At 44.3% G+C, this 24800-nt stretch overlaps 1 protein-coding gene across 1 annotated transcript in view; it reads right to left on the bottom strand.

Annotated features, from left to right (window-relative positions):
- The window catches only part of LOC143353351 (agrin), a 602368-nt gene that overhangs the window by 37873 nt on the left and 539695 nt on the right, over window positions 1-24800 (bottom strand). The window contains exons 7-10 of the mRNA XM_076786600.1: window positions 11252-11467; window positions 10080-10321; window positions 7656-7842; window positions 1903-2000 (exon numbers count right to left, since the gene is read on the bottom strand). Of these exons, the coding sequence (XP_076642715.1) occupies window positions 1903-2000; window positions 7656-7842; window positions 10080-10321; window positions 11252-11467 (743 nt within the window). The remainder of the gene's footprint in view (window positions 1-1902; window positions 2001-7655; window positions 7843-10079; window positions 10322-11251; window positions 11468-24800) is intronic.

A 24800-nucleotide genomic window follows, 5' to 3' on the forward strand; every position in this document is an offset into this window, starting at 1 on the left:
CGTTGGCCTGTCAGCGTTGAGTTTTAAAAAGGTAAATAGAGGAACAGGCGAAATTGGAAATATAGAGAGTCTGAGGACGGAACAACTGATAGAAAGTTTTTAATGAAAATGCTGTCCGTCCCGATCGATCTAAATGGGCGGTCGCCATCGATGAAACGGATGGTCTATTTCACGATCTTGTAAACGTCGTTTTACCCGGCGAAAATGCGACATTTATTTAGCAAGGAACGAGAATATTCTTACAGTAGAAATATGAATACGAAAAACAACTTCTATACTAGTCTGTGTAAAGCAATTTTCGAAATGTACATTGTTGTTTCGTATGGACTCGGATGAAAAATAAATTTTTAACGATGAATTTAATAAAATGTGGTTACAAAGGCTATCCAATTTATTTAACTAAATTATAATCATGAGTTTTATATGAAAATTGACGATGATAAAAGAAGGATAATAACAATAAAAATAATATAATAAAAATAATAAGTCACCATTTCTAGACATTACTTGAGACTTTCGAGTATTTAAAAATTTCTTTTTAACCTCACCTAGTCGTCCGATCAATATTTCAATATTTATTAAGGGTGATTATTTATGAAAAAGTAAATCGAGAGTTATTAATGAAAACATTATTCGTAATGATACTGAGGGGGCTCGAGAAAATCAATTTCGAAAAGTACTCCGATACGTGTAACATACTGATCCCCGTCGTAAGTAGAAACATCAAGCGATGGTCAGACACGCTCTCATTTCTCAATCTTTTACGATTTCTCCTGTAATCGCGTTCATCGCGAAACTGTTTCCCTTTATATATTCTACTTCTTGTATAAGTTCTATATTCTTTGCAAGCAATTCATTTGAATTATTCTAAATAAATTATTGCATCTCGAAAGGGACGAATAACAGTTAGGGTAAGGGACCCAATTACTGTGGGAGTGCCAAGTGCTGTCCTCTTCTCTAATATTCATTATGCTTTAAAAGTAAGTATAATTAATATAAGGTCAGTAATTGGGATCCCCACAGTAACTGGGTCCCTTACTCTAATATTAAATTCATTTCGTAAATTACAACACGAATCTGTTTCACGAGGGAAGGGGTGAAACAACACAAGTTTCTTCGAAATGGGGTCTCAGGTGGACAAAGTTTACTTTTATAATTTGCACTCATTTTTGCGTGAGCAATCACCTCCGGTTTCAGTTGTACCACGTTTTCGGGTACACTGTGTATAGGCACACGCGACAGCTCATCCATCATCGTATGAATATTTTACTTTGGTCTAGCTAACGACCGAGGGCTAACGCAAAGATTCGGTGTGAGAACGTGTAGACTGGTATCTTTCATGATTCATTATGTTTGACGGTAGTTAGTTCCTTTTAAGCACTTTCATATAAGACAATTATTCTTCTAATGAGTTTATCGTTTTCTGTAACGTTTTCTCTTCAAGTCAAACCAACTACGAATGGGTTACGCCTTCGTGTAAAGGATGTCTCACGATTCAATATCACAATCAGCTAATTATTTTTCTGTCGATGCGTTTAATTTGATCAGCACACAGTTTGCTCCATTCGTTCTATTCTGGGATCAATTCGCCGAGAGTGATCGTGTTTCAGTTAAAAGAAATTAATATTTCTTTGAAACGTTATAAATGGGTTAAAGTGTTAATGCTGAAAATGGTGAAATAAATGGAAGAAACTCGCAAGAGTCGCCAAGACCGAGACGAGTTGAAATCGATAAGACTACTAATCCCGTTTCAAAAAATTCCCAAAGATCGCATCCGTTCCCCGGCATCGAACGAGCCCGTGGGGGTTAAAGGGGGTCACGGCGCCCTCGCGAAGCGTGGCCGTTATCGCGTGCAGCGAGCATCTGGGTCGTCGCGATAACATGCATATAACGTTCACTTACCGAACTCTCGCACTTGCTGGGACAGACGCACTTAGCCTCGCCGGCGCTGTCGCTCTCGCACTCGGCGTAGTGGTCGCACTTCTTGTTCTCGCATCCATCTAGAAGCAAACAACGGAGGAACGATTACCAATTAACGAGGGATCCCGGAGGCCGGTTATCGGGGCCGGCAGTTTCGCCGGGACGGGACGATCTATCTCCCCGGTAATTGCCCGCGAGGGCAAAAAGACTGGGGGCTGGGGTCCCGGGGCCATTCGTCATCCGGGAGTCGGACTCGGCCCGGATCCGTAGAAGCCCGCGCGATATCTCGCACGCCTATCTCGGCTTGCGCTACGTTGCAGCCGCGCGTTCCACGCTTTGCAACGGTGCAAGTAACCCCTGTCCCCGCCCCTCCCCACCCTCGCCGGTTGCAAACGGTGGGTTGAATTGTTTCGGGCTTCTTCCGGTTCCGTGATCCGGGGGCATCGACGCCGAGCTGCCACAAAAGCTGCCCTGTTGCAGCCGGAGGCCCGCCGCGCGCCGCGCCCCGGCTCCTGGCCGACGTTCAAACCGGTATTAATAAAGATTCTCGCTCGCGCTCGGCCGCGCCATTTGCATAACTGCATCCGTTTCGAGGGAAATTATCTGGCTGGTTGGGTGCCGGGTGGGTGGCGGCGGTTAAATCCGGCAACAATGCGGGGACTAGGGTAGCAGAGAGACAGAGAGAGAAGCAGGTTAGGGAAGGACGACACTGTAGGGGGAGAAAGAGGGTGAAAGGGAGTCGGGTGGCATTGAAGTAGGATTTGCAGCCGAGAAGTTGTCTTTAGAATTCATCGAGGCACCGGGGGAGAGAAAAAGAGCGTTAGCTTATTTGCTCTCCCCCCGTTCTTAACGACGTGTCGATGATGCTACTACAGCAGGGGGTAACAAGCCTTCCCGGCCTCTTCCTAGGATCGAAGACCTCCCGTGACCGGGAGGGCGACAGGGGTGGCTTCTAGATTTCCGCGCTGACGACAGTGCCGGGAATCCCGCTGCTTCGCCGATCGACGCACACCGAGAGCAGAACTTAGCTTCGTGTGCATCGTCGAGGAGCTGGCGGGATGAAGCTGCATGCATATGCAACGTGCATGCCGCCGGGTAACAACTCATACAATTTCAGCGAGCAGAGGAGTCGCCCCGGCCCGTGATATGCATGGAACCGAATCCCCGCAGCACGTTCCAGAAGTTTCACGCGATTTTAAACCATGCAAATTATCTTTCGAGGATAGACCCCTGCCGAACAGCCGAATGGATTTCTTTGGTAGATCCGCGCGGCAGATATGGGGGTTGCTTCAACGACTCGGACGCAGGACGAATTTTTCGGGGGTTCTAGAATAGATTCAATGTCTCGCTATAATTTGGTAGAGGTTTTCCACGGGAATCGAAACGCATGGTTGTTTTTCGCCTTTAACCAGTTAACAAGCAATGAGTTACCAGTAACCAGTTAACATGCAGAAATCAAGCAATGACGAGTATACACGTCGAACGCAGGCCAAATGCCGCGTATTGTAAATTTGACGAAAAAAGTGAAGCAAAATGAGAAAGAATTACATTTTTATTCGATAAGAAATTAACAATTCTATAACGTCAACCGCACCGCAATAGAGATTTAGTCCGACGTGTATACTCGTCATATGCGCTTAATTGGTTTAGAAAATCCTGTTCGAGCTTATGCAATGGATACGAATACTACCCCTGGCGGAAAAAATTCGAAAATGTGCGGGCGATGCCAGAAAATTGTGCGATATGCGATTGTGATTGTCGAACACGTTATTTGGGCGTATATTAATTATGAATAATGGTATAGTGTACACCGGACCCGGGCATATTTTATTTGAAATGGAAATAAATTATTTCCCACTGTTATTTTCGATAACGTCATTTGAGAATAAAAGTGACATTCATTTGAAATTTTAGCCATTTCAGAACGTCACGTCAATTTTCCGGTTATTTGTTCAAATATTTGAAATTTAGAAGAACTTTTCTGACTAACTGTGTGTAATGTCATTTCTCCACGACCTGGAGTCTTAAAATAAAAGTTCATTCGAGAGAATAAGATTTCTGTCGGAATACTTGAAAATTTAAAACTCTCTCGCGATCATCGAAATTCTGTAATACGTACGTTGGATCATGCTAATGAAATTTTGAACGAACTGCTGCTTCTTTAATGAGACGCGAAGCCGCTTATATGTGGAACTACCGGTAAACAACCGTGGAAACGGAAGTTTAAATTATTCAAACGGGCTGGATGAATCGTTGCTGGCCGTGATCGGTAAGAATAGCGATTTAATGGAACACACGCGCAGAACGAACTGAGCCTTAGAACCCCTTGTATTTTATGAATTAAAAAGTGAGGTATGAATTGCTGAAAATGATTTTTCCGCGAATACCTAAATTAATAATCTGTTTAACCGAACTGGAATTAGCACGGAGAATAGAAACGGTGAACGAAGATTTATGCTTACACATCGGAATATCGACGAATTGAAAGTCGCAGAAATGAATTCGCAGCCCCGTACGATTAATCAATTGTAACTTCGTTTTAAATTGGTTCTAAATCAGGTTTCCTGGTAAGATGCATAGAGAATGTTGGAGATTTAAAACTCGACTGTGCTTTGGTGGTTTGTAAAGGAACGAGAAAATGAAGAAAGCACTGTCGAATTAATTTGTACTGAATAATTTGATAGCACATTTAATTCTCCAGAATCGTCTGTTTTCTCTCAGCTGCCCGTGAAATTCAGCCCATCGGAGATTTTTCCACGAGAAATTCGTTGATTGAGTATCGATCGAGCAGAAGTAGAACGTCCTGTGTAAATAATCGAGGAAACCTTATTAACGAGTCGGAGCGGGCGAGAAGGACTCGAAGGATGATTAATAACGGTTGACTGGGCCCATTACGTCCATCCGGAGATTCAAATTATTAGATTTACATGAACCGAGTGGACGAAATTCGTCGGAGCTTCGCAGAGGCAACTGGGTATTTTTTTTTTATCGGCGCTCGGTCCACCGTGCACAATTTGCATGCAATAAACAGAATCCTTTGACATTGTAATGGTATTTGCATGGTGATCGATAACGAAACTTTGTGTCTTAAGAATTTGTTGTTAAACGGATTTGCATTTTTATGGGATAATTCTTTGCAAAAGCAGCGCGCAACCGGGAGGTTTATTAGCATTAAATTACATTAGTACCGTCTGATTGCCAATTAAACATTGTCAAGAAGTTCAATGCGGATCAAGAAGGAATTACAAAGTTCCTCCGAATGGTCGGAAAACTTGTTAGTGGCTTGTTAAGTCGCGGCAATTGTTCATTACAGTTCCCGTTACTTTTATCCCGTCGGTTGCATGCCTCCATGTTATAATGAAAAAAAGATACTGAGTTCATAATTCCTTGACACCCTGCACAATGGGTTGCTACGCTGAAATTCTTTTCATCTCTGTACTGCTTCAAATTACAGCCACCCATTATGTCGCCAAGGCCTGGACGATAAATGTCGCGGAAATGTACCCACTGCCGCTGATACATGTCGCTGACAAGTCCTGTGTCGTTGGCATATATCGAGAATTCGCTGTACTATAATATCATTCTTGTTAGACGGCGCATGTTCGTCAACATGTTTGCATTTTCAAAAAATTCCGCTCGAATAGAAAATTGGAGAGAAAGGGTCTGTTTGACCGACGCTTTAATATTTAACCGAGCCCGGTGCGAGTGACCCGAATCGAGAAGGCATTCGTGAAGACTGGTAGGAGATCGGTGCACGAACGCGTTGGGAATAATTTGCGTTGGAAATGAACAATGCCGTGTGTCACATGGCAGCCAGCAGTCGCGAGGCCACCCCGTCGCGTCGAGTTGTGCGTTTGTTTCGTGTCGGGTTGGCGTGCATTCGTGACCGATTTCCATGAAGCTGAACGCGCGCGCCCCGAAGAAAGAACGCGAGAATGAACCGACTGTCTAAAACTGGGCGACGTCGTCAACCTCGCGCCAGATGGGCTCCATATTCAACGACTAGAAGTCGAAAGAGTCGACTCTCTGCTAAGTACCTATCAACTTATTCGACGCATCGCCGAGATTTCTTTTTTCAGCAAGAACTGGAAACACATTTTTAGCGAGAGCAAACAGGTTAATGGCTCACAGTCTTCCACGAATAAACGATTCATGATGGCTGAAACGTTTACCGACTGTAGAAGAGCATTGAAATTTTTGCGAAGGGAAAATCTAATTTTCGTGTTTACCTGTTGTTAGTCGCGAAGATATGCCACTTTGTAGTTATTAATATTTACCTTCCATACTTTTAATAAATTGCCTAACGTATGTCTATCTTTGCAACGTACGTGCACAATAATGTGAACGTAGAACTGCAGTGAATTTAAAATTTCTTTCCCTTCTGACAGAAATTGTTAAGCAATAATAATGCGACGCAACGGCATTGTAATTGAGATAACAGCAATGATAATTTCAAAGTGGCAGCATATTTACTGAAATTGTTAGTTCACGTTGAAATTGATCAAACTTCATTGAATTTTGCAAACGGAAAGTGTAATTTTTATATTTTCTTGCTGGTCGAAAAGAATTACCACTTTCCAGTTATTAATATTTGCTTTCCAGTGTAAATGTAATATTGAAATAAATATAAAATTTTTTTAAAATAATGCAGCAATATTGTAACTAAAACGAAGATACCAACAACTGCAAAGCAATATTATGTTTCATCGTTACAGATGATTAAACTTTGTACACAATTTGTGCTGAAATATACAGACTCTGTGCTGATTGAATAAAATCTGTATATTTTGATTGCACCCTTAAAGAGTCTGGTGGATTTCGATACGAGATATAATTTGTTGTAAAGGTAATTGAAAATTTCGTTTATGTAAGAAAAATTGGGCAAGGGAATCGACCGGTAATGTATAAAAGGCAAGACCACTTTAAGCAGAGTTTTATTTCGAGGTTTCGAGTGACCCGGTTTCCTGTCGTTCAAAGGTTCAAGTCGGTCTGAAAAAGTCCCTCTTTTTCGAGATTACCAACGTACTTGAATGGCACGAGTGGCGAAATAAAATTGAAGATAAATTGTATAGAGAAGGATATGCGGTACGGACGATACGGGCGACCGTCTCCAATACACAACAAGGAGAAAGCAGAAACTAAGAGAATCACTAAAGGCAAGTAGAATCAGAAGCAGCCCGGTAATCTGGGTAGTGCTGTTTCCTGACTTATTTCGATTCGATTCTATCTCTGGTATTGTGGAGCAATAAAATCTCGTACGGAGTCCACGATTTGCAACCACATATCGAAGATAAAAGCCACGGAAAATATTAAAAATATTTCTCCCTTAGGGCTGGCGGCGTCTTTCTTGGATGCATCTCTATTTCGATAAAATGATTCCCGAGATATGGCGAGCTTGGATTTGATTCGTAACACTTAATTTAATTTAGTAAATAAGCGAGCAATTCGAAATATTTCTCCGAGATGTATTAGAGTGGCAAAAAGATTCTTTTTTCAAATATTTTGATAAATAATTACTTGAAAAAACAATTCCTAAAAAAGAATTTATTCTACCGCGAAGCATGTCCGAATGCTGATTTCAGTCACTGCGCGTGACATCCGGTAGCATAGTTAATTAGTTGGTACAGCGGACGTTCAGCTGTAATTGTCTGTCTTCCCGGGTTGCGCTTGTTGGATCCGGGCTGAAAACAATAATTCAAGGGAATCAGAGGTCCCGATGGGAGATTGTTACTCACTGCAGAGTCCTTGGTAAAGCACGCGGATCTCTCGACGATGTTGACAAGCCTCGAGGCGCAGCTTGCATTCGTTGCCGTAGCTGATGCCGTCATCGCCGCAGACAGGTTGAAACTCTGCCGGACAGGTCGGACACTCGCAGATTGCAGTGCCGCGGGTCTCCGCGCAAATGGCGCCCCACTGGCAAATCTGCGGAGAAAACAGCTCTCTGCACATCGACTTTCCCTTTATCCGGAAGATTGTCAGGTCGGGAAGACGCACGCGGTGCCGCGCCCCCTTTGTTTCCCCTCTTTTCCACCCCAAGACGAAAGTTAGATTAATCCTCCAGGGACGACATCTGTGCGCCATACTGACCGGTATCGTCGGACCAGGGGAATTGTGGGGAATACTCTCTGTCATTACCGGATTAGTTACGTGACATTGCGCCACGACAGAGATGAAACTGACCGGGCCATGGCGGAAGCGTGGTTATACTCGCCGATAAGGTAGAGTGGGAAACAAATAATGGCGGCGCTGCTCTAAAGAGTAGAGCAGAGGACTAGGATAGAGGGCGCGCATGCGCGTAAAAGAATTTTCGTATGCTATACAGAGCAAACCTTTCTTTAAACAGGTAGTTATACCGGTACAGCGAGAAGCGTGTAAATAAGGATTTTAGAGAAAATAGTGTGATGAATGAAAACTGACAAGACACTCGAGTGAGGATAGAGGTTAGGATACGAGGCAACGAGAGCAGTAAGGAAGGTAAGTAAGAATAAAGTTGAAAAATTTTTAAAAGACGAGAACAAGAATAAGTATTATCGGAAGAAAGAAAGGCGGAGAAGAAGCGGAAGAGGCTGTGGAAGTTGGGAAAGGAGAGGTAAGAAACTATGAGGAAATGGAAGAAGTCGCAATCAGGGAAGAGAGGTTAGGAGACAAAAAAGATATAAAGAGAAAAAGAGAGATAGGCTGTCGCTGGAGGATGACAGAATGGGAGAAAGTCACGGTAATAAGAAGACAACAGAGCTGTGGGGGAAAGAAAAACGAGAGGAGCTAGAAAAGAAAGATAACGGTGTGAACCATGTAGCAAAAAGGATAGATTCGGAAAAAAATACCACACAAGGAAGTAGAGACATATGAGAGAGAAAAAACACAAGGAATGGCGGGTATAATAGTGGCAAGTAGAGGAGAGGGTGGGCATATGACGTAAGGTAGAAATATGAGGCACAAGAAAGTAAGGAAATCTGTAAGATTCACAATATTTATGTTTCTGCGGTGCGCCCACATGAAATTCCTTAAATTTCTACGTTTGATTCATCCATTTCTATCTATGCCGAGAATTTCAAGGTTAAATGTATTCTATTCTATTTCAAAATGAATTATTAGGTTTCTTTGCACTTTCGGACATTGTTGCGTACTTTCCAGAATTTGAGATTGGAAAATGTCAAAAAGTCTAAATCTCTTGTAAATTATAGTAACATAACCTCGTAGAGCCGTTGGTCGCACAAAAAGAAACTGGCAGTTGCGCGTCGTCCTTGAAGGGTTAATCGCGGCGGTCTCGCACGCTTATCTCGAAACTTTCCCGGCGCCGCTGGTCTTTTTCGACGATGGTTTCGACCGGATATTCCACGGGACCACCCTTTTCGCGGAAACGTTCCCCGCAAAGCCGATAATCTATCGCGAGCAATACTTTCCGGGGGCCCCGCGGAATTTACGCGCGGCACTTTAATTCTCAGAATTGAATGTACACTCGGCCAACGCGATCTCGCCGCGTTTTCATTGGCTGCCGACGAATCCCCGCGTTTTTCACGTGGCCATATTGCGACCCTGGTATCCCTGTCGCGATTAAGCACCCTTATCGCCCAGAAGGATGGGGATTGTGGCCCCGGCCGTGTACAAAGTGGAGTGAATCTGAACGCGAATAAGGGAAATTCGCTTCTTCATGAACACGCCGTGTCGCAAATTAATTGAAAGGTACACTGCGGAGGTTTGTGCGAAATCAAAATTGCAGTATTTACAGCAATACTTTACTTAACCGATGCATTTCTGTAGAGAATCGTTTTACAAGAGATGAAAACTTTCTTCTACATTCTTCTTCTTAACTTTAAACACGCGTAACTTTTGAACCAGTGAATTCCTCGCCTTGATACTTCGATTTTTCGCATTTTCTCGCCAAGATGTACAGGATTATATAGTAAAAAGTGAAAAATTTCTGGGTTCTCAAAGTGAAGTTTAACCAACTTTTTTTTATTACACTAAATTGACCACGGTTAAAATATCTAGGAAGATTTTGATACTTTCTCGTTCTTAACAATGTGATTTTCAGTTTCATGTCAGCAGAGATTCAATTGTGAATTATATTGCCACGACAATTGCCAAGCGAATATGACGTAGCAAGGCGGTTATGGTTCGCGCGTACGTTTCTTGCGTAGCAGAGACAATCAACAGACCTTCTCGGAGCATGGTCCCCTAGATCCGCAGGTGCCGGTGTACGCGACCTCGATGTTGGTCTTCGTCAAGCAGGCTTGTCTCTTCAGCTCGCAGAGGGACGTGTACGTTCTGCCTCCCCGGGCGCAGACCGGTCTCATCACCGGCTCGCATTCCGGACCGCACTCGCAGCTCGCTATCCCTTGTCGGTTAATGACGCACTGCTCGTACGGGCTGCACTTCGCTTCGTCGCACGGATTGATTCCTGCACAATGGCGCGGATTACAAATCACCGACCGTGTCCCCGTCTGTCGGCGAAGGTTTTGTTCGCCGATCGCGGAACAGTGGACACCGACGCGATGTTTGTTCCCGACAAACTTTCGACCACCGAGATCGCGAGCAAAGAAATGGAACTGGGCTCTCGATGCGGTTTTGCGGCGAACCGCGAACTTTCTTGTCGAGTTACGCGAATCTTGTACGGCGCACACTAGTTCGATCACTCTGGCCGCTGGCCGGACAAAATTATTTGTTCACCTTTCTGAATTTATTTCGGGTTTTTTAAATTGCTAGAACACAAGTCAGCTTTGTATCTTTTGATACTTGAAATCTGTTTTCGTACGTCGGTCCCTTGTTGAAAATTACACAATTTTGCCCTGCATATCGTTCGTCTGGTTGCAATAGTTTTCAAGGTATTCGATTAAATTCGTATTTCGAATGTGCTTTTTTAAACATTAATTTAGACTCAACTTTTCATAGATTCAAGTGGAGCATTGATACTTTCTCATTGGCAAACTTTTGCTTACTTCTAAAAATTAACCGGTCGACTAGGCTTGACCGATTTGCAAAAATACAAAAAAGTGATTGATAATTTAGAATATCAGCAACGTTCTTTCCGAAGTGATTAAACGACAACTTTGAGATAATTAAAACTGTATTTTAAACGTTTACAAGTTTCCAGTCAAGCGAATTTCATAATCGTTTTTTCCCATAATTATGTAAAGATCCCTTTGGCTGTCTTCTCGGTTTAAAACTTCTAACAAGCTTGACGACAAGACTGTCCTCTGTGTAATTGACAGATTTCCAGATCGCTGATTTATGTAATAGAATTATACGCTATAATGAACGGCGAGATGTAAATGGGATTTGGAGCAATTGCGGGCGAGTTACACGATTTCGCTGGTAGAATTCAAATTACCTGAGCTGCAGGCGCCGTTGTACACCTTCCTGAGCGACAATCTCGATCTGCAAGCTTCCTGCTTGAGGCTACATTCATTCGAGTATGTTTTACCATCGCTTCCACAAACCGGTGAGAACTCAAGGCCGCATTGCTCGCCGCAACGACAGGCTGGTTGCCTCGAGTCGTCCAGCTGACAGATTTCCGGTTCTACGCACTCCACGTTTCCGCAGGGATCTGGAAAATTAAATTGCGGTATGTGCGGCTTGAAATATCGTTGAACAACAACTCGCGATGATGTATTGTGTACCAACGGAACGTATCGGTCCGCTGGTAAATATTTTAAATGTTTGGCCAGCGAATCCTCTATCACTGTCTTCCTTTGCTGCTCTTAACTAAATTGGAATTTATTTTACAGAACACGGATATAATGCACGTTGAGTTTGATCAAAATGTCGGCGTCACAAGAGAGAAAATGTATCATTAATTATAGTAAAAATTTTACGAATAAACCGCACGCGGAAATACGTGAAACGTATCGAGCAATTCATTTAAACAATTTAATGCAATTTGCGGTGCATTGGTACGTCTGGAGGCGAGATTTGTTTAACACTTATTTACGCTAAAGAAGTTTATAAAAAATTACGTATTTGCCGAAATCAGTGTGGGCACCTTAGAAAATTTTAATTTTTTGTTAGTGATTCGTTAACACGTCTTAGGATACTGTTTTGAAAATATTAAAAGAGTCATTTCTTATTGACTACGTTTTATTGTGAAAGTAGTTACTAGAATATAGTTTCATTTACAAATTCTAAAGAGTAACATGACAGCATTAGATACTGCGGTGAGACAATTGATAAAACGCCTTTGTTTTTCATTATTTTTTTATGGAACTTTTACCAACATATTTGTAGCATTTTCTTTTTAGTAAAGCGAGTGTGAATACAGTACAATTTGAAGAAATTTCATTGCCATGAAGTGGTCACAGAGGTGCAATCCCGGATTTCTGTAAATTAGCTCGCAAATAAGCAGCAGCGTCTTCGGCGACCGTTCTTGGAAAAATCGAGCCCGGGGAAAACGAAGCTCCTACAAACGATACAGGAATATTTGTACACGACGAAATGGGGAAGGGGCTTGGGGGGAGGGGGGCTTCGATTACAACTCTAGACGAGCCACTAAACTGGCGGCTGGCGAGGAAGAAACGAGGGTGGTTGCGGAAGGGTCGAGTTTAGCCGCTCCACTGGTCTGTAACTCGAACCAACCCCGAGAAACACCACCGCCCCCGGGAACTTGCCGCGTCAGCCTCGCTATAAGGTCGGAACCTACCGCCTACGGACAGGAAACGGAATCCAACTTCCTTCCTTAGTCGAGGGCGAAGATTAATCTCGGCGCAGCCATGCTTCTACCTGCGCCACGGTAACCCCTTGGACCCCCGTGGAACCCCGGCCATCCCTCTTCGCGAGAACCGCGTACACTTCTCACCGGGCTCTTTCTATCTGCCTTTATCAATCTGACTCCAACCAACCTGCCACCGCCCCCGGGGCCAACTCAAATCTTCCCGGAGCATTCTCTCGGCTATGCGGACCCTGACTGTTGCACCTAATAACATTACACCCGAGCCAGGTAATGGGGTCCCGAAACTTTGCTATAACGCCATTATGCATTACACCGTATGCGATGGGTCGATATCCGGGCCCTCTGCGAACGCGCCCTGGCTCGAAAAACCGTGTAAAGGTCGATTTACACTATCCGCACAACATTATTTTATGCAAAAAATAATTAATTTGAAGTTTCGCGCGCAAAACAGAATTTACTCTGTTTCAGGGGAGACATTTTAGGGTGGAGGTCACAAATCTCCAACTCACCAAAAAATTCGAGAACCATTTTTTAAAAAGTTACCCCGTTCTGAAGAGTGTAGGGAGACTCTTCCGACTGTATTTCAGATTCCTCTGAAAATCGTGGAAACAAACTGGACCACGTTTAGTCAAAATGTGGTAGTATCAATGAACTAATAAATAAGGAAGGTTGAACGACCAAAGGATTCAATTTTTACGGTAGTATAATCGAGAAAGTCCTGGTTTTTCGACAGAGTATGACGATTAGAACGATTTTAATCAACAAGTTTTATTTAGAGAACATTATGTTTATTTAAAGTGACCTAATTCGTATGAAGACTCCTTCGACCGACCGTGCATACAAAATCTAGCAAGGCAAATCACGTTGTTCAAAACACCAGCTTTCTTCGGAAGCAGCGAACCGGAAGTCCGAAGATGGGCAGACTAACTTCACGCAACATTACCTGGATACGGATTTCTGTGCCGTCGTCGGACTATTCCGGGATGATCCCCTTTCTACTCGGAACGTACCGTTACCCGTAGCATGGTCGCGAGTGGGCTGGGATGCTCGGCGATCGGTCGAGTACAGTTAGTTCTCGATACATGTCAACAACACGGGTCTTGCCAGTGTCGTGCATCGTGCAGGAGACATACCCGAGGCGTGTTATGTTTACACTCCGTCCGAGCCCCCTCACGGGGTATACCTCGCGGTAGTGGGGAAAATTCCGCGACGTTTATCATGTAGGCCTCGGCGACATATATAGAGAAATTCCACACGAGGCGCGGAATCGCGGAGGAGCGGTGACGACGCGAAAGCCAATTTCCAGGACGTCGTCGGAAGCGTTGATTCGTCCTATTTAAATTCCCCGGGGACGCGGTAATTTTCCATCCTCTTATAATTCAATTGGGGATGGGAAGTACGTTGTCGTTGGCGGGATGTAGTGGGGGTGGTGGAACGGAGGGAAGGGGCGGTATTAAAATAACATTGAATGTAAAGTGGACGCGTGCGAGGTGGGGGGAGAGGGGGTGGGGGGCAAAAGAGGGCGGGATAAAGGTGGGAAATGGAAAAAGATCGGGACAGGCTGGCGTCACTTGAAACCGTAAAACCCCTCGTAAATTGCCTTAAAGCCCTTCGATCGTGGACAGTGTGCGTCGAGTCCTCGATTCACACCCCGTTCCGGCCCCGGGCGATTTCGTCGAACAAAAGCCATCCGGACGAGCGATAAAAGTGTGTTTAAAATTCCCGCGTCGCCGCGGGGCAATTGTTTTTAAGTCCGTCGCCCGCGCGCCCCGGCCCTCGCAGCCACAGTCTTTCTTCTTCAACCCCCGGCGAGCAGCCCCGACCAACGTTCGACCGCGGTCCCGTCTAATCTTTCGAGTTACGCGAAACTTTCTACGTGGCCCTGGCTACCTTTTTCTCTTTTTTTCTCCTCCCTATCTCCCCCTCTTTCCTTCCCTCCTACCCCTATCTCTCCGAGCCTCTACCCCTATCGAGCGTAGCCTGGGCATGTTCCGGCACGCCGCGCGTATTTTGCATTCCCGCGGAATAACTTTCAGAAAGGAATAATAAACGGGGTCGGAGGCGGGCAGGGGCGGAATAAGATAGAAGCTGTCCGGGAGGGTAAGTGGCGGATAAAGGGAATTGAATTGAGTTTGGTCAACGAACGGAAAGATCGCTAACTTCGCCTCCCCCCCCCGTCCTCCTCATCCTCCAATCCCCGTCGCTCTTCGCTCTGAATTCTTATCTCGCGTCGCGTTATTGTTGCGAACGGTTTATTCATTTAACGGCGGAATCTGTTTGCGCTTTTGTGCGCTCGCCGGCCGGAATGCTCGGCTTCCAGGACAATGAAATGTCGTTCGGTCGTCTCTTTTTCCACGGAATTGTTTCGCCGGGAAAAGTCGAAGAGGACAGCCCGGCCAGGTATTACGTTTAAATTGTTTTGGCTCTTCTAATTTTTCTTGCTCACTTCTCCACTTGTTTGCAGCAACTTCGGGGTGTACACGGGAATAGAATTCGCGTCGTTGTTCATGGTTAATTTATGATGCTTTGAAGCTGGAATATGGACGTTTGTCGACTTCACTTTGTTAACGGTTAACGCTTTATCTACCGGATATGTATTAATAGACCTCTCGATTATTGTGCTGTACCAAATGGAAGCTGGAAAATATTCTGGAAATTATTAGATTGTGAGGGTGAGTTTGCGATCGAAGTTTCTGTTGCTGTTGAAGGACCTAAAATTTTCCCTTAAACAATTAATGACGTCAGATTATGTGCTCCTTCTAAGCAAGTTCGACTCGCATTTCTGTCTACCATGAACAGCAAACGAAACATTCAAAGGACTTGACCACTATAAAACGTAAAATTCACAGCTGATTCAAGAACACGGAAACACAATATAAACAGTGTTCTCGCAAAATAGAATTGCCGCTCGGATGATCGCGGTGCATTATTTCAATGAAAATGTTAACGATTCCGATTTCAACTTGTAGCAGATTACAGATAAAAGGACCTCGCGAGCACGAACTCTCCTCCCATTTTTACCAGGTCCTAATTCAATTGCATCAAATCCCCCGACAAAAAGAACAGTAAAACTTTACTGCGAAATCATGTTTCATATCTGCCGAAAAACTTTCGTGGGCAATTTAACGATCGGCCTGCCGGGTTTCTTTAGTGCGACGGGCAGAACGGTAACACAGAGATGCGTGCGCGCTTGAAAATTGGTTCAACGATAAAAAAAAATCAGAAATTTCGCCTCCAGGCAAACATTCCGCTCCTCCACGCCCCCCTCCCGCAGAGAGTTGTTGTAAAAAGGAACTGGTAGTTAAAATTACATCGTTGCAACGTGATTAACTGCTCTCGGCCATCGGCACTGGTTTTTCGCCGGGATTTTTCATATTCCGTATACAGCTGCGACGACCATTCGGAATCCGCGAGCGTTTCCCGCGAATTTTCTCCGTTATTTTCGCTCGAATTCGTTTTCACTTAACGATCGCGGCCGTGCTCTTTGTCCCGTCGCTAAAGCGTAGATTACCGGGGGGACCGGGAGAGGATTGTCGCGTTTTCGTGGCCGGAAGGATTGTTTGATTCTAACATTGTCCGTAAGCATCGGCGGATCCGTTTTTTTTTCATCGGATCGCGATAATTCGAAAATGTTCGACGGAGCTCGACTCCTCGCGGTGGTGAGGCAGGCGAATATTTTTCCTGATGCACGAATCGAACGAGATCGGCTCCGTTTAGCCAGTCTTCCTCGATCGGATCGATGGAGCACAGTCCGGTGCTTCGAATTTGTACGTGCCGACGCGGGACGCGATCGTTGGAAGCTGAAACGCAGGTATCTCGCGGCGAATTAATTTCAACGACACCTGCACCCAGCACCGGCTTAATTATAACAGGGATCCACGAACGAAATGCCATTGCGACTGAGCTACTGAAACGGCGGATAGATAAATTCTCTCCCGGCAGCGCTCGCGACAAGCCGCGCCACCGAATCTCACGTATTAAACGACAATTTCCGGTAAAATCACTTCCCAGCGACGGGGCTCGAACCGTCAGCCACTCCGAGCACGATGAAACGCTTTCTAACGAACCGGACAAAACCTGCGATCTAATTTCGACGGCCGATCCCCGAGGAACGATCGTTAAAAGAGAGCGCGGCAGATTTTTGGGGTTCGCGAGGCTCGTTCGATCAGCGAGCGGCTCTCTGACGGGTTGCGGAGAATTGACCTTGAAGCGAGGAATTGGTGAAGAAATGTTACTGGGCCAATGCAGATATTTCATCAGATTCTTAATCCTTCTAAACGCGACCCTTCGGAAATAGTACTGCAAAAGATACGGACGTAACACGTTGTCCATCTTCGTTTCACACTTTAAATTGACCCCTTGCCTCGTAACGTCGAGTCAGACTCGTGGCGAAGATATCAAACACAGTCGACTAAATACTATGTGAGCTACTAAACTCTTTGAACCAGAAATAAAATTCTGTTTTTCTAAATATAACTGTCAATATACGTCTAAATATATAAGTGATTGCAATATATATGTCGCCAAGGCCTGGATGATGAACGTCGCGGAATTATCCCCACTACCTTGGACGCCGAGGAATGTAAACATAACACTGTTTGGGTATGTCTCCTGGACGATACATGTCGCTGGCAAGACCCGTGTTGTTGACATATATCGAGAATTCGCTGTATCGATTTTCTTTTTCTTATTGAATATTATAGAAATCAAATGGATATAAATATAGCAAGGGATTCAACAGTTCTGTTCCATTTATAATTTCACATTTGAGCATCTTAAGTGTCACAGTGGTGGCATCCGAATTTTTTACCAGTTTCAGAAATTCATTTCTATTGTCTAATTATACAGGGTGTGCCATTTTAAATTCCCAAGGAAAATATGTCGAGAAATATGAACGAAAAAATGTTTCACATAGAAGTTGTACAATTTCGCAGGGGACACATTGTTATTTATTCGATCTTGAGATGACCTTGAAAAGGCCTATAAAGGTGTACTTTGAATTTCTAAATTGGGACTAATATTTCTGATGGTATATTATTATTGCTGGCATCAAAGCTCGATTTAGCCAAAGAATTTTAATTTTTAATTCGTCTTAGACGAAAGGCATAATGTTCGTATTTAATAAAATTTGTTCGAAGTGCTTATCACGAGTCTGACTCGTTATTACACGCGAAGGGGTTAAAACAGTGACCGGGCTAAGTGGTACGAAGTACACAGGGTGACAAGGAAATGATTGTCGTTCACAACTACCCCGCAAAATCACTTAGGCACAACAATAAAACTGAGTATCTTCCTACATCGACACGTTCTCTTCCGCGAAAGTGTTGAAAGCTGAAGAGAAATCGTATGCCGGGAAAGACGACGGGCAATATTCAAATAATCCGCGGTTCCCACCCGGGAGCCGTACAATCTCCCCCCTAATCACGTTCAGCAACCAGAGAATCACCTGACGACCTCCTTTGAAACAAATTGCACAGCTCGGAGGGGCGGACAATAAAATTCCGAAAGGACGGATAACTGCCGATAAATTTTGCACGGCTTGATTCCGGGCGCATATCGGGCGTCGCTCTGCGAGTCCTAGTGGGCGTCTGGGGAAAGTAGCGAGAAAGCAGGATGGTCGTTAATTTTTCGGGGTCTGCGTAAAGTGGGTTCCGCGGACGTTCCGTGATACGGCCGGGTCGCAAAATTCATAGAAGCTGGCGGGAGTTGGGTTACGAAGATCGTATAAACGAATTATGCCCTGGGAGCAATGACTCGGGTTTATGTTAACAGCGGCATCTCGTGCCGCTTCCTGTTCACGTGTACTGGCATGAAGCCACTTCCGTTCGATCTGCGCCAGCCCTGAAACCTAAGGAACCCTTCCTTGGCCTCCCTCACCCTCCTCTCTCTCTCTCTCTCTCTCTCTCTCTCCCTCTCTATCTCTGCCGCCCTTAGCAGCCGAACACAGAGAGGCGGCAGTCACTTAGGCTTCAGGCGCGTAAACATAAGCGCGCGAGAGCATCCGCTTAGGAATATGATGGTAATTTACGGTGGTTTCGGGGATACGAGCATCCGGGTTCACCCCGGGCTCTCTCCCTCTCTCTCTCTCTCTCTCTCTCTCTCTCTCTCTCTCGCCCCATGTTTGCTGCATCGTAAACGGGCTACTTTGCCAGCCGAAGCCGACGCTCCGTTGCTCGATACCATCCTAAAGACTGCCAACCATGTGTCGTTAGTAAATTATAAGCGGTTTCGCGAATGAGCGCAGATGGAATCCTATATTCCGTTGCAGCTCGCCACCACCGACGGGATTTATGGGTTTAATTGGGAGCCATTGTCATCTAACAGCTGTCGCGAGTGTCTTCCAATTTATGGAAGTAAGATTGCCATAACGGTTTTCGGTCCCGGGAGCCAGGTGATTTGGGAGACTGGCAGACTACGGTGAGATACTGGTAGCTATGGTAAATGGCCCTTTTAATGGTCGCGCGAGATCATGAGCATTTTGTGGTAAATATTTGAATACCGGTTGTTGATGCGGTTATTTCCCTGGGTCAGTAACACTTTGAATTTGTAATGCGGTTTTGTAACGAATTAAAGGGTGGCCACGGCAAATGGCCCTTTCATGGGTTGCGTGGGATTATGTGCATTTTCTTCTAAATATTTGAATATTGGTTATTGATGGGATTCTACACCCTTGGTGTAGTAACATTTGGAATTTGTAGGGCATTCTTACAACGAGTTTACGTTACAAGTTGGATATGGCAAATGGCCCTTTTGTTGGTTTGTATGAGATTATGAGTATTTTATTGTAATTATTAGACGGATTATTTTTGACATGATTCCACTCTTTTGGCCTAATGAAATTTGAAGTTTGCAATACTATTTCGCAGCGAATTTAGATTGACCTGAGGCACTATGTTTCATTTGTTACTTGTGCAGAGTGCGACACCCTATAAGCAAAAATACAATTCTTGTTGATTCGTGTGTAATTCGACTAATTCGTACAAATTCTCTTAAGCAATAAATTTTTCTTCCTTATTTTCTCCATTTCTAACTTAAAATAATTAGGAATAATACTATCACACCAAGCTTAAATGCATACAATATTATAGACCAGGGAGACATTTTGCGAACGGAACGCAAGCAGTATGTTTAACCCTGTAACATTGATTCTTTTTCACTTAATTTGGCATTCGATATTAAATCGCCACGAAGGTAAAAGTTAAGTGAAATAGAGAAAGTAACGTTCACAATTCGCAAATTTTTGTCATTCGAAGGGAGAAAATGCAAATTTCGGTCTCTCAGGCTATTGTTCATATCGTTCGCAAATAATAAAGCGAAATACAGAGTATATTGCCTTCCTCTATTCATCGCAACGCGCACTGTGTGCGAGAAAAATGTTTAAAAATGACACAAAGAGCGGAGGTTCAAATGAAGTTCTGTGGAAAGTGGAGACATCAAATTCAGTTAACTTTCTTGCACGCTTCGTTTATCCCAATTTGTTTGTACATTGCGACTGCATTGAAACATATTTCAACATGAAATGTAGAATACAGGTTGTCCTTATACGAGATCGTGAAGAAAAAATCGATAAAATCCGATCGTCAAAAACGACTCCATTTCAAGGAGATTTTTCGATAGAATGTACTCCCGCAGGATTTCTCGAACTTCTGAGGTCTTAAATTATAGGTAGAACATGGCACTTTGTGACTGGGCTATTTTACTTTAACAAGAAACACGGGATCGAGTCGAAAAATCGATTAAATCCAAAAAAGATCGGCTCGAACGAAATTGACTCTATGTTAGAAAAGGTACTTCGAATCGATCCTAGAATGCGTACCCGCAGGAATTTCCTAGCTTGTGCTGGCTGACCAAGAATAGTCGATCCCGTGACCTATAAAACAGCACACTCTAAATCATCCAATTCCCGCACGATAAGTTTGAAACTCCGGTTCGGAAGAATGTCTCCCCGCCAATAAAACGCTGCTGCACGCCAGGAGAATACGAAATTCCGCGTGCACGAAATTCGCCGTATCACCTATGACGATCCAACGGAGAAATACAGTCAAACCTGTTTTTGTGCGGTCCTTTTCTATGAGATTTTCTTTTTGTACGATTTGTTTTTATGCGGTTTACGAATGCCAACGGTGTTGGCATTATAACACCCTTGTAATAAGGATCCCCTGCAGGGATCCAGCTTTGCAACAAACTGGAAAATCATTTTCTTAAAATAGATAACAATTCCGGAAGTAGTTTGAAATTCCAAAAAGAGCTTCGGTCGTGTATATCTGGCTATCGTGACGTTTACAAGCAGCTGATCAAACGACCGTCGTCGCAAAAACTTATCACTGACTTCATGCTAACAAAAAGTAAATCAACTCTAGTATCTTCAAGTGACGAAAGCGATTTCGAACCAGTTCATCGCAAGAAGATGCGCGTTCTGGACTACGACGAGTAGTATTGAATTATGTGCATCTTGAAAATTTCTCCATGTTTAAAATGAGAAATTAAATTTTTTAAAAATGTTTCCATGTTTAAATGTTCCATTCAATTATTTATATTGTTTGGAAAGCACTTTCTCGCTATTTCGTAAATCTTTGACATATTTTCTAAGCGAGACTCTTTTCATGCGGTCCCTCTCCGCCGCATAAAAGAAATTTTCTTTAACCCTTTAACGCACAGTTTAAAAAAAAAAAACCGGCAAAAGAAAAATCAATTTTTGATGGAGCATTTTGATATACTGCGCTTTTGTTCCATGGAAAAAGGCTATATTTTATTCTTGAATAAATAAGTGTCATAGCTTACAATCCCATGTAAATGATAAATATCAATAAAACGATTTTTTTTCTTTGCTTTCACATTGTTATTTTAAACTTCTCGATTATATTCGAGTGTGAAAAATTATAGCAGCATAAAATACAACGCCGCTCGAATTATCTCGAGTGTGCACAGTTTGGCCTGTTTAGCGCGCTCGAATGAACTCGAGCGTACAAGGGGTTAATATGTTGTAAAAAATTATTTGTTATTTATGAAGTTTTTGAATACTGTTTTTGTGCGGTTTCTTTTATGCGGTCCCTATCTACCGCACGAAAACAGGTTCGACTGTACTTATGCCGGCCTGTTTATTTTATAAGCGGGCTGAAACTTTTCCGCCGTATTTCAAAACTTGCCGGCGGTTGTCCCGCGAACTCGTTTCAAAAACAATTCCATATCGCGGCGCGGCGGCGTTTCCGCTGCGTTTTCCCGCGATCAATCGAGTGTCTCCTCCTGTCGCGAAACAAACAACCGAGAGACGTAATCGGCTCGTTGCACACGCTCACGGGGGGTGACGGAGCGAGTGCATTCCCGAACCGCCGGCGGATCGGGTCCGTCTACAATTTCCCCGCGAATACGGGGGCTCCGGCTCGGCCGTACGTGGAATACCTTAACCGGACTGGTGTGAGAATTTAGTTGAGCCCATTTCGAGGAACCCCGGGCTCCGTCGGGTTAGCCTTCCTCGATTCCCATACCCCGGGACCATCGGACGACCCTTATTTCGGCACGCTCGAGCGTGAAGAAAACGGCGCCCGCTCGCCTCCATTTCGGATCTGGATATTCACGGGAAACGAGCTAAAGCGAATTTCTTGAGGAAATGGAGGGCCGGGACAACGCTCTCTCGGAAAGAGAACCGCGATCGCGCACCATTTCTCAAAGACTCTACGCCGCGCTGGCCTCGAAATTCGTCGCTTCGAGCGATCCTCCGACCAGAAATTACTTATTTGCGGAACTCGAGAACGTGAAAAACTGATTTTTGTCCGTGGCTTCGGGCTGGTGTTCGCCGAGAAGTTTTCGAAAATTTGAGGAAACTATTTTTATGGTATCTTAACTTAAACCTTCGAGCGCTCTCCTCTCGGAATCGTGTTTCTCGAAATGCTCGAAAGGCCCATTTCAATGAAATTTTCCAAGGATGTTCCGCAAAGGTGTCATTCTTATCGGTATAAGAGCTATTAAGATGCTTGCAAAATTGTTTTCGCAATGGACAAATTAGTGCCAGAATCGAGGACTTTCTTCTTGTCTAACATGGCGGAATTTTGTTACAAATGAATTTCTAATGGAAGATATTTGTACATTTCAATACAGTGAATTCTCGATATATGTCAACAACACGGATCTTGCCAGCGTCGTGTATCGCCCAGGAGGGGGTAATTCCGCGACGTTTACAATCCAGGCCTTGGCGACATACATACAGAAGTGACTGTACCTCGTTGATAACGCAATAAATTGCGCTTTTGCGCGGATCTTTTGACGGAAATCTTAAAAAATGAGCACAAAACGTGAAACTGTAACGAGATGGAAGAGGTTCAAGTCGGTGGCCAAGAAACGAAGCGAATTTCTGCGAAGCAGAACTCGTTGCATGACACGACGATCCCATAATCGTCTTGCGTGACCAACATTATTAATTCTCCGCCGCGTTCGTGGTTTCCGGGTCATTTTAACTAGACCCATATTCCTCGCTGCATAATTATTCGTTGTCGTTAACTAGACCTCTGAGTCGTTTCGTCGACTGTCGCGGTCGAGCGCTGTGCCACTCGAATATTTAATACTTTCTAATCCGATTTTTCGAAATAAAAAACATAATTGTTTCCAAGTACGTGGATTCAATGAAACTTGGTCCAGAATGTAATGCGTGAGGACACATTTGATAATGATACGTGGTCACGTTTAATTTTTGGAGAAATGATAAAAACTCTGAATCAACGAGAATGGCGGCTCTAAGTCGACGTTAAAAATAACCGTACCATTGTTACAGACATTTTTGCGTTACTAAGTTTAAGTTTAACCAAGTTCAAGTTAATTTTCGAGAACGAGAAAATTGAATGTTGTATGAGTAAACCTCTGTATCTTTAAGCTCAGCGTCACCCATAGGAGCTTTACACTGTAATTCGGTGTGGGAAGGTTATCGCTTAACAATTGGCTGTTTCAATATAAAATCATTAATCTGAACAAATGAGCCTTACAATTTCACCATCCACTGTAACCTCAAACGCAAAAGGTTGAGTCTTTTGTGTTGTAACATTGCACGAAATAATATCCACAATAGTCCATAAAAGAATAGGAATCTCGAAGCGAGCCTAACAAATCGAGATCTGAGTGCGGGGGGTTAAATTTTTCGTAACATACAAATTAAAAATAAGTCAATGACTCCAAATAGGTTAAGCGAAGGAATTCATTAATCACAAAAAAAAAATAATTCCCCAATCTCCAAACTTCCCTTCCGACCGGCAATCACCCTCGACACCCGATAACGCAACTTCCCGGGCAGCTGGCAGCGACACACCTCGGCTCCGATTCAGGGCATTAAATAACATTAACAATACTAAAGACTCGCCGTGCCTTTAATCGCCGTCTCCGGACACGCTTTATCGCGCCCGCGCCCTCCGCCCACGCTCTCCACCCTCCGCCCCGTCACCGTCGCTACTTTCAATCATTGAAAAAGTTCGTCTGCCTCGAAAACTCGTTTTCCCTCGCTCACCCCCCGGTCGACCCAGGCCACCCGCGCCCTGCCATCCACCCCCTCGTGCCCCACCACGTTTTTTCAATTTACCTTCGGGCCAATCGTCGCTGACAGTGGAGCCGGCGAAGAGAGCTCGGCGAAGAGGGTGGAAACGGGGGTGACGATCGAAAAGTCTCGAAAGTTTCGAGCTAATTTGATTTATCGTCGCAGCCACTTGAGATTCGCGACCCGACTACTCGTTCCAGCGGCCACCCTCTTTCGCCTTCGCCCGCCGAGTCGGCATCGTCGTTGCCCGAAGAAATTAGGAGAGGTCAGGGACTCGGACGGGCCACCGACGGGAATAACCCCCTAACCATCCGGAATTTATTATTGATTTCGTCGTTTCACCGACCACGGTTCCTCCGGGTGGTTTGGCTCGCGGGGAGGGTGGCTGGATACGATTGATAAAGAACACCCCTCGCTCTCGTGACTTTCACTTCGATGAGAAGCAGCGGAAAGAATGGGAGCTCCTTCGGTCGACGGGGCCTCCCGAATCTTTCGAGCATTCTCGTCCGGTTATTATGTCTCATTGTTATCGCTATAATCTGAGAAACAGAGAACGAACCCGCTGCTCCCGGTGTTTCCAGCATAACGCGACTAATTTTTTTTTCTCTCCGAGGATCCTTTCCCTCGTTCTTTTGGATTGATGGGTTTGTATCGACCAGCTACCGGCTGTCTCGCGAACGAGGGCCTTGACCTGGCCAA

This window comes from Halictus rubicundus, chromosome 4, assembly GCF_050948215.1.
Source record: "Halictus rubicundus isolate RS-2024b chromosome 4, iyHalRubi1_principal, whole genome shotgun sequence".
NCBI classification, from domain to species: Eukaryota; Metazoa; Arthropoda; class Insecta; order Hymenoptera; family Halictidae; genus Halictus; species Halictus rubicundus.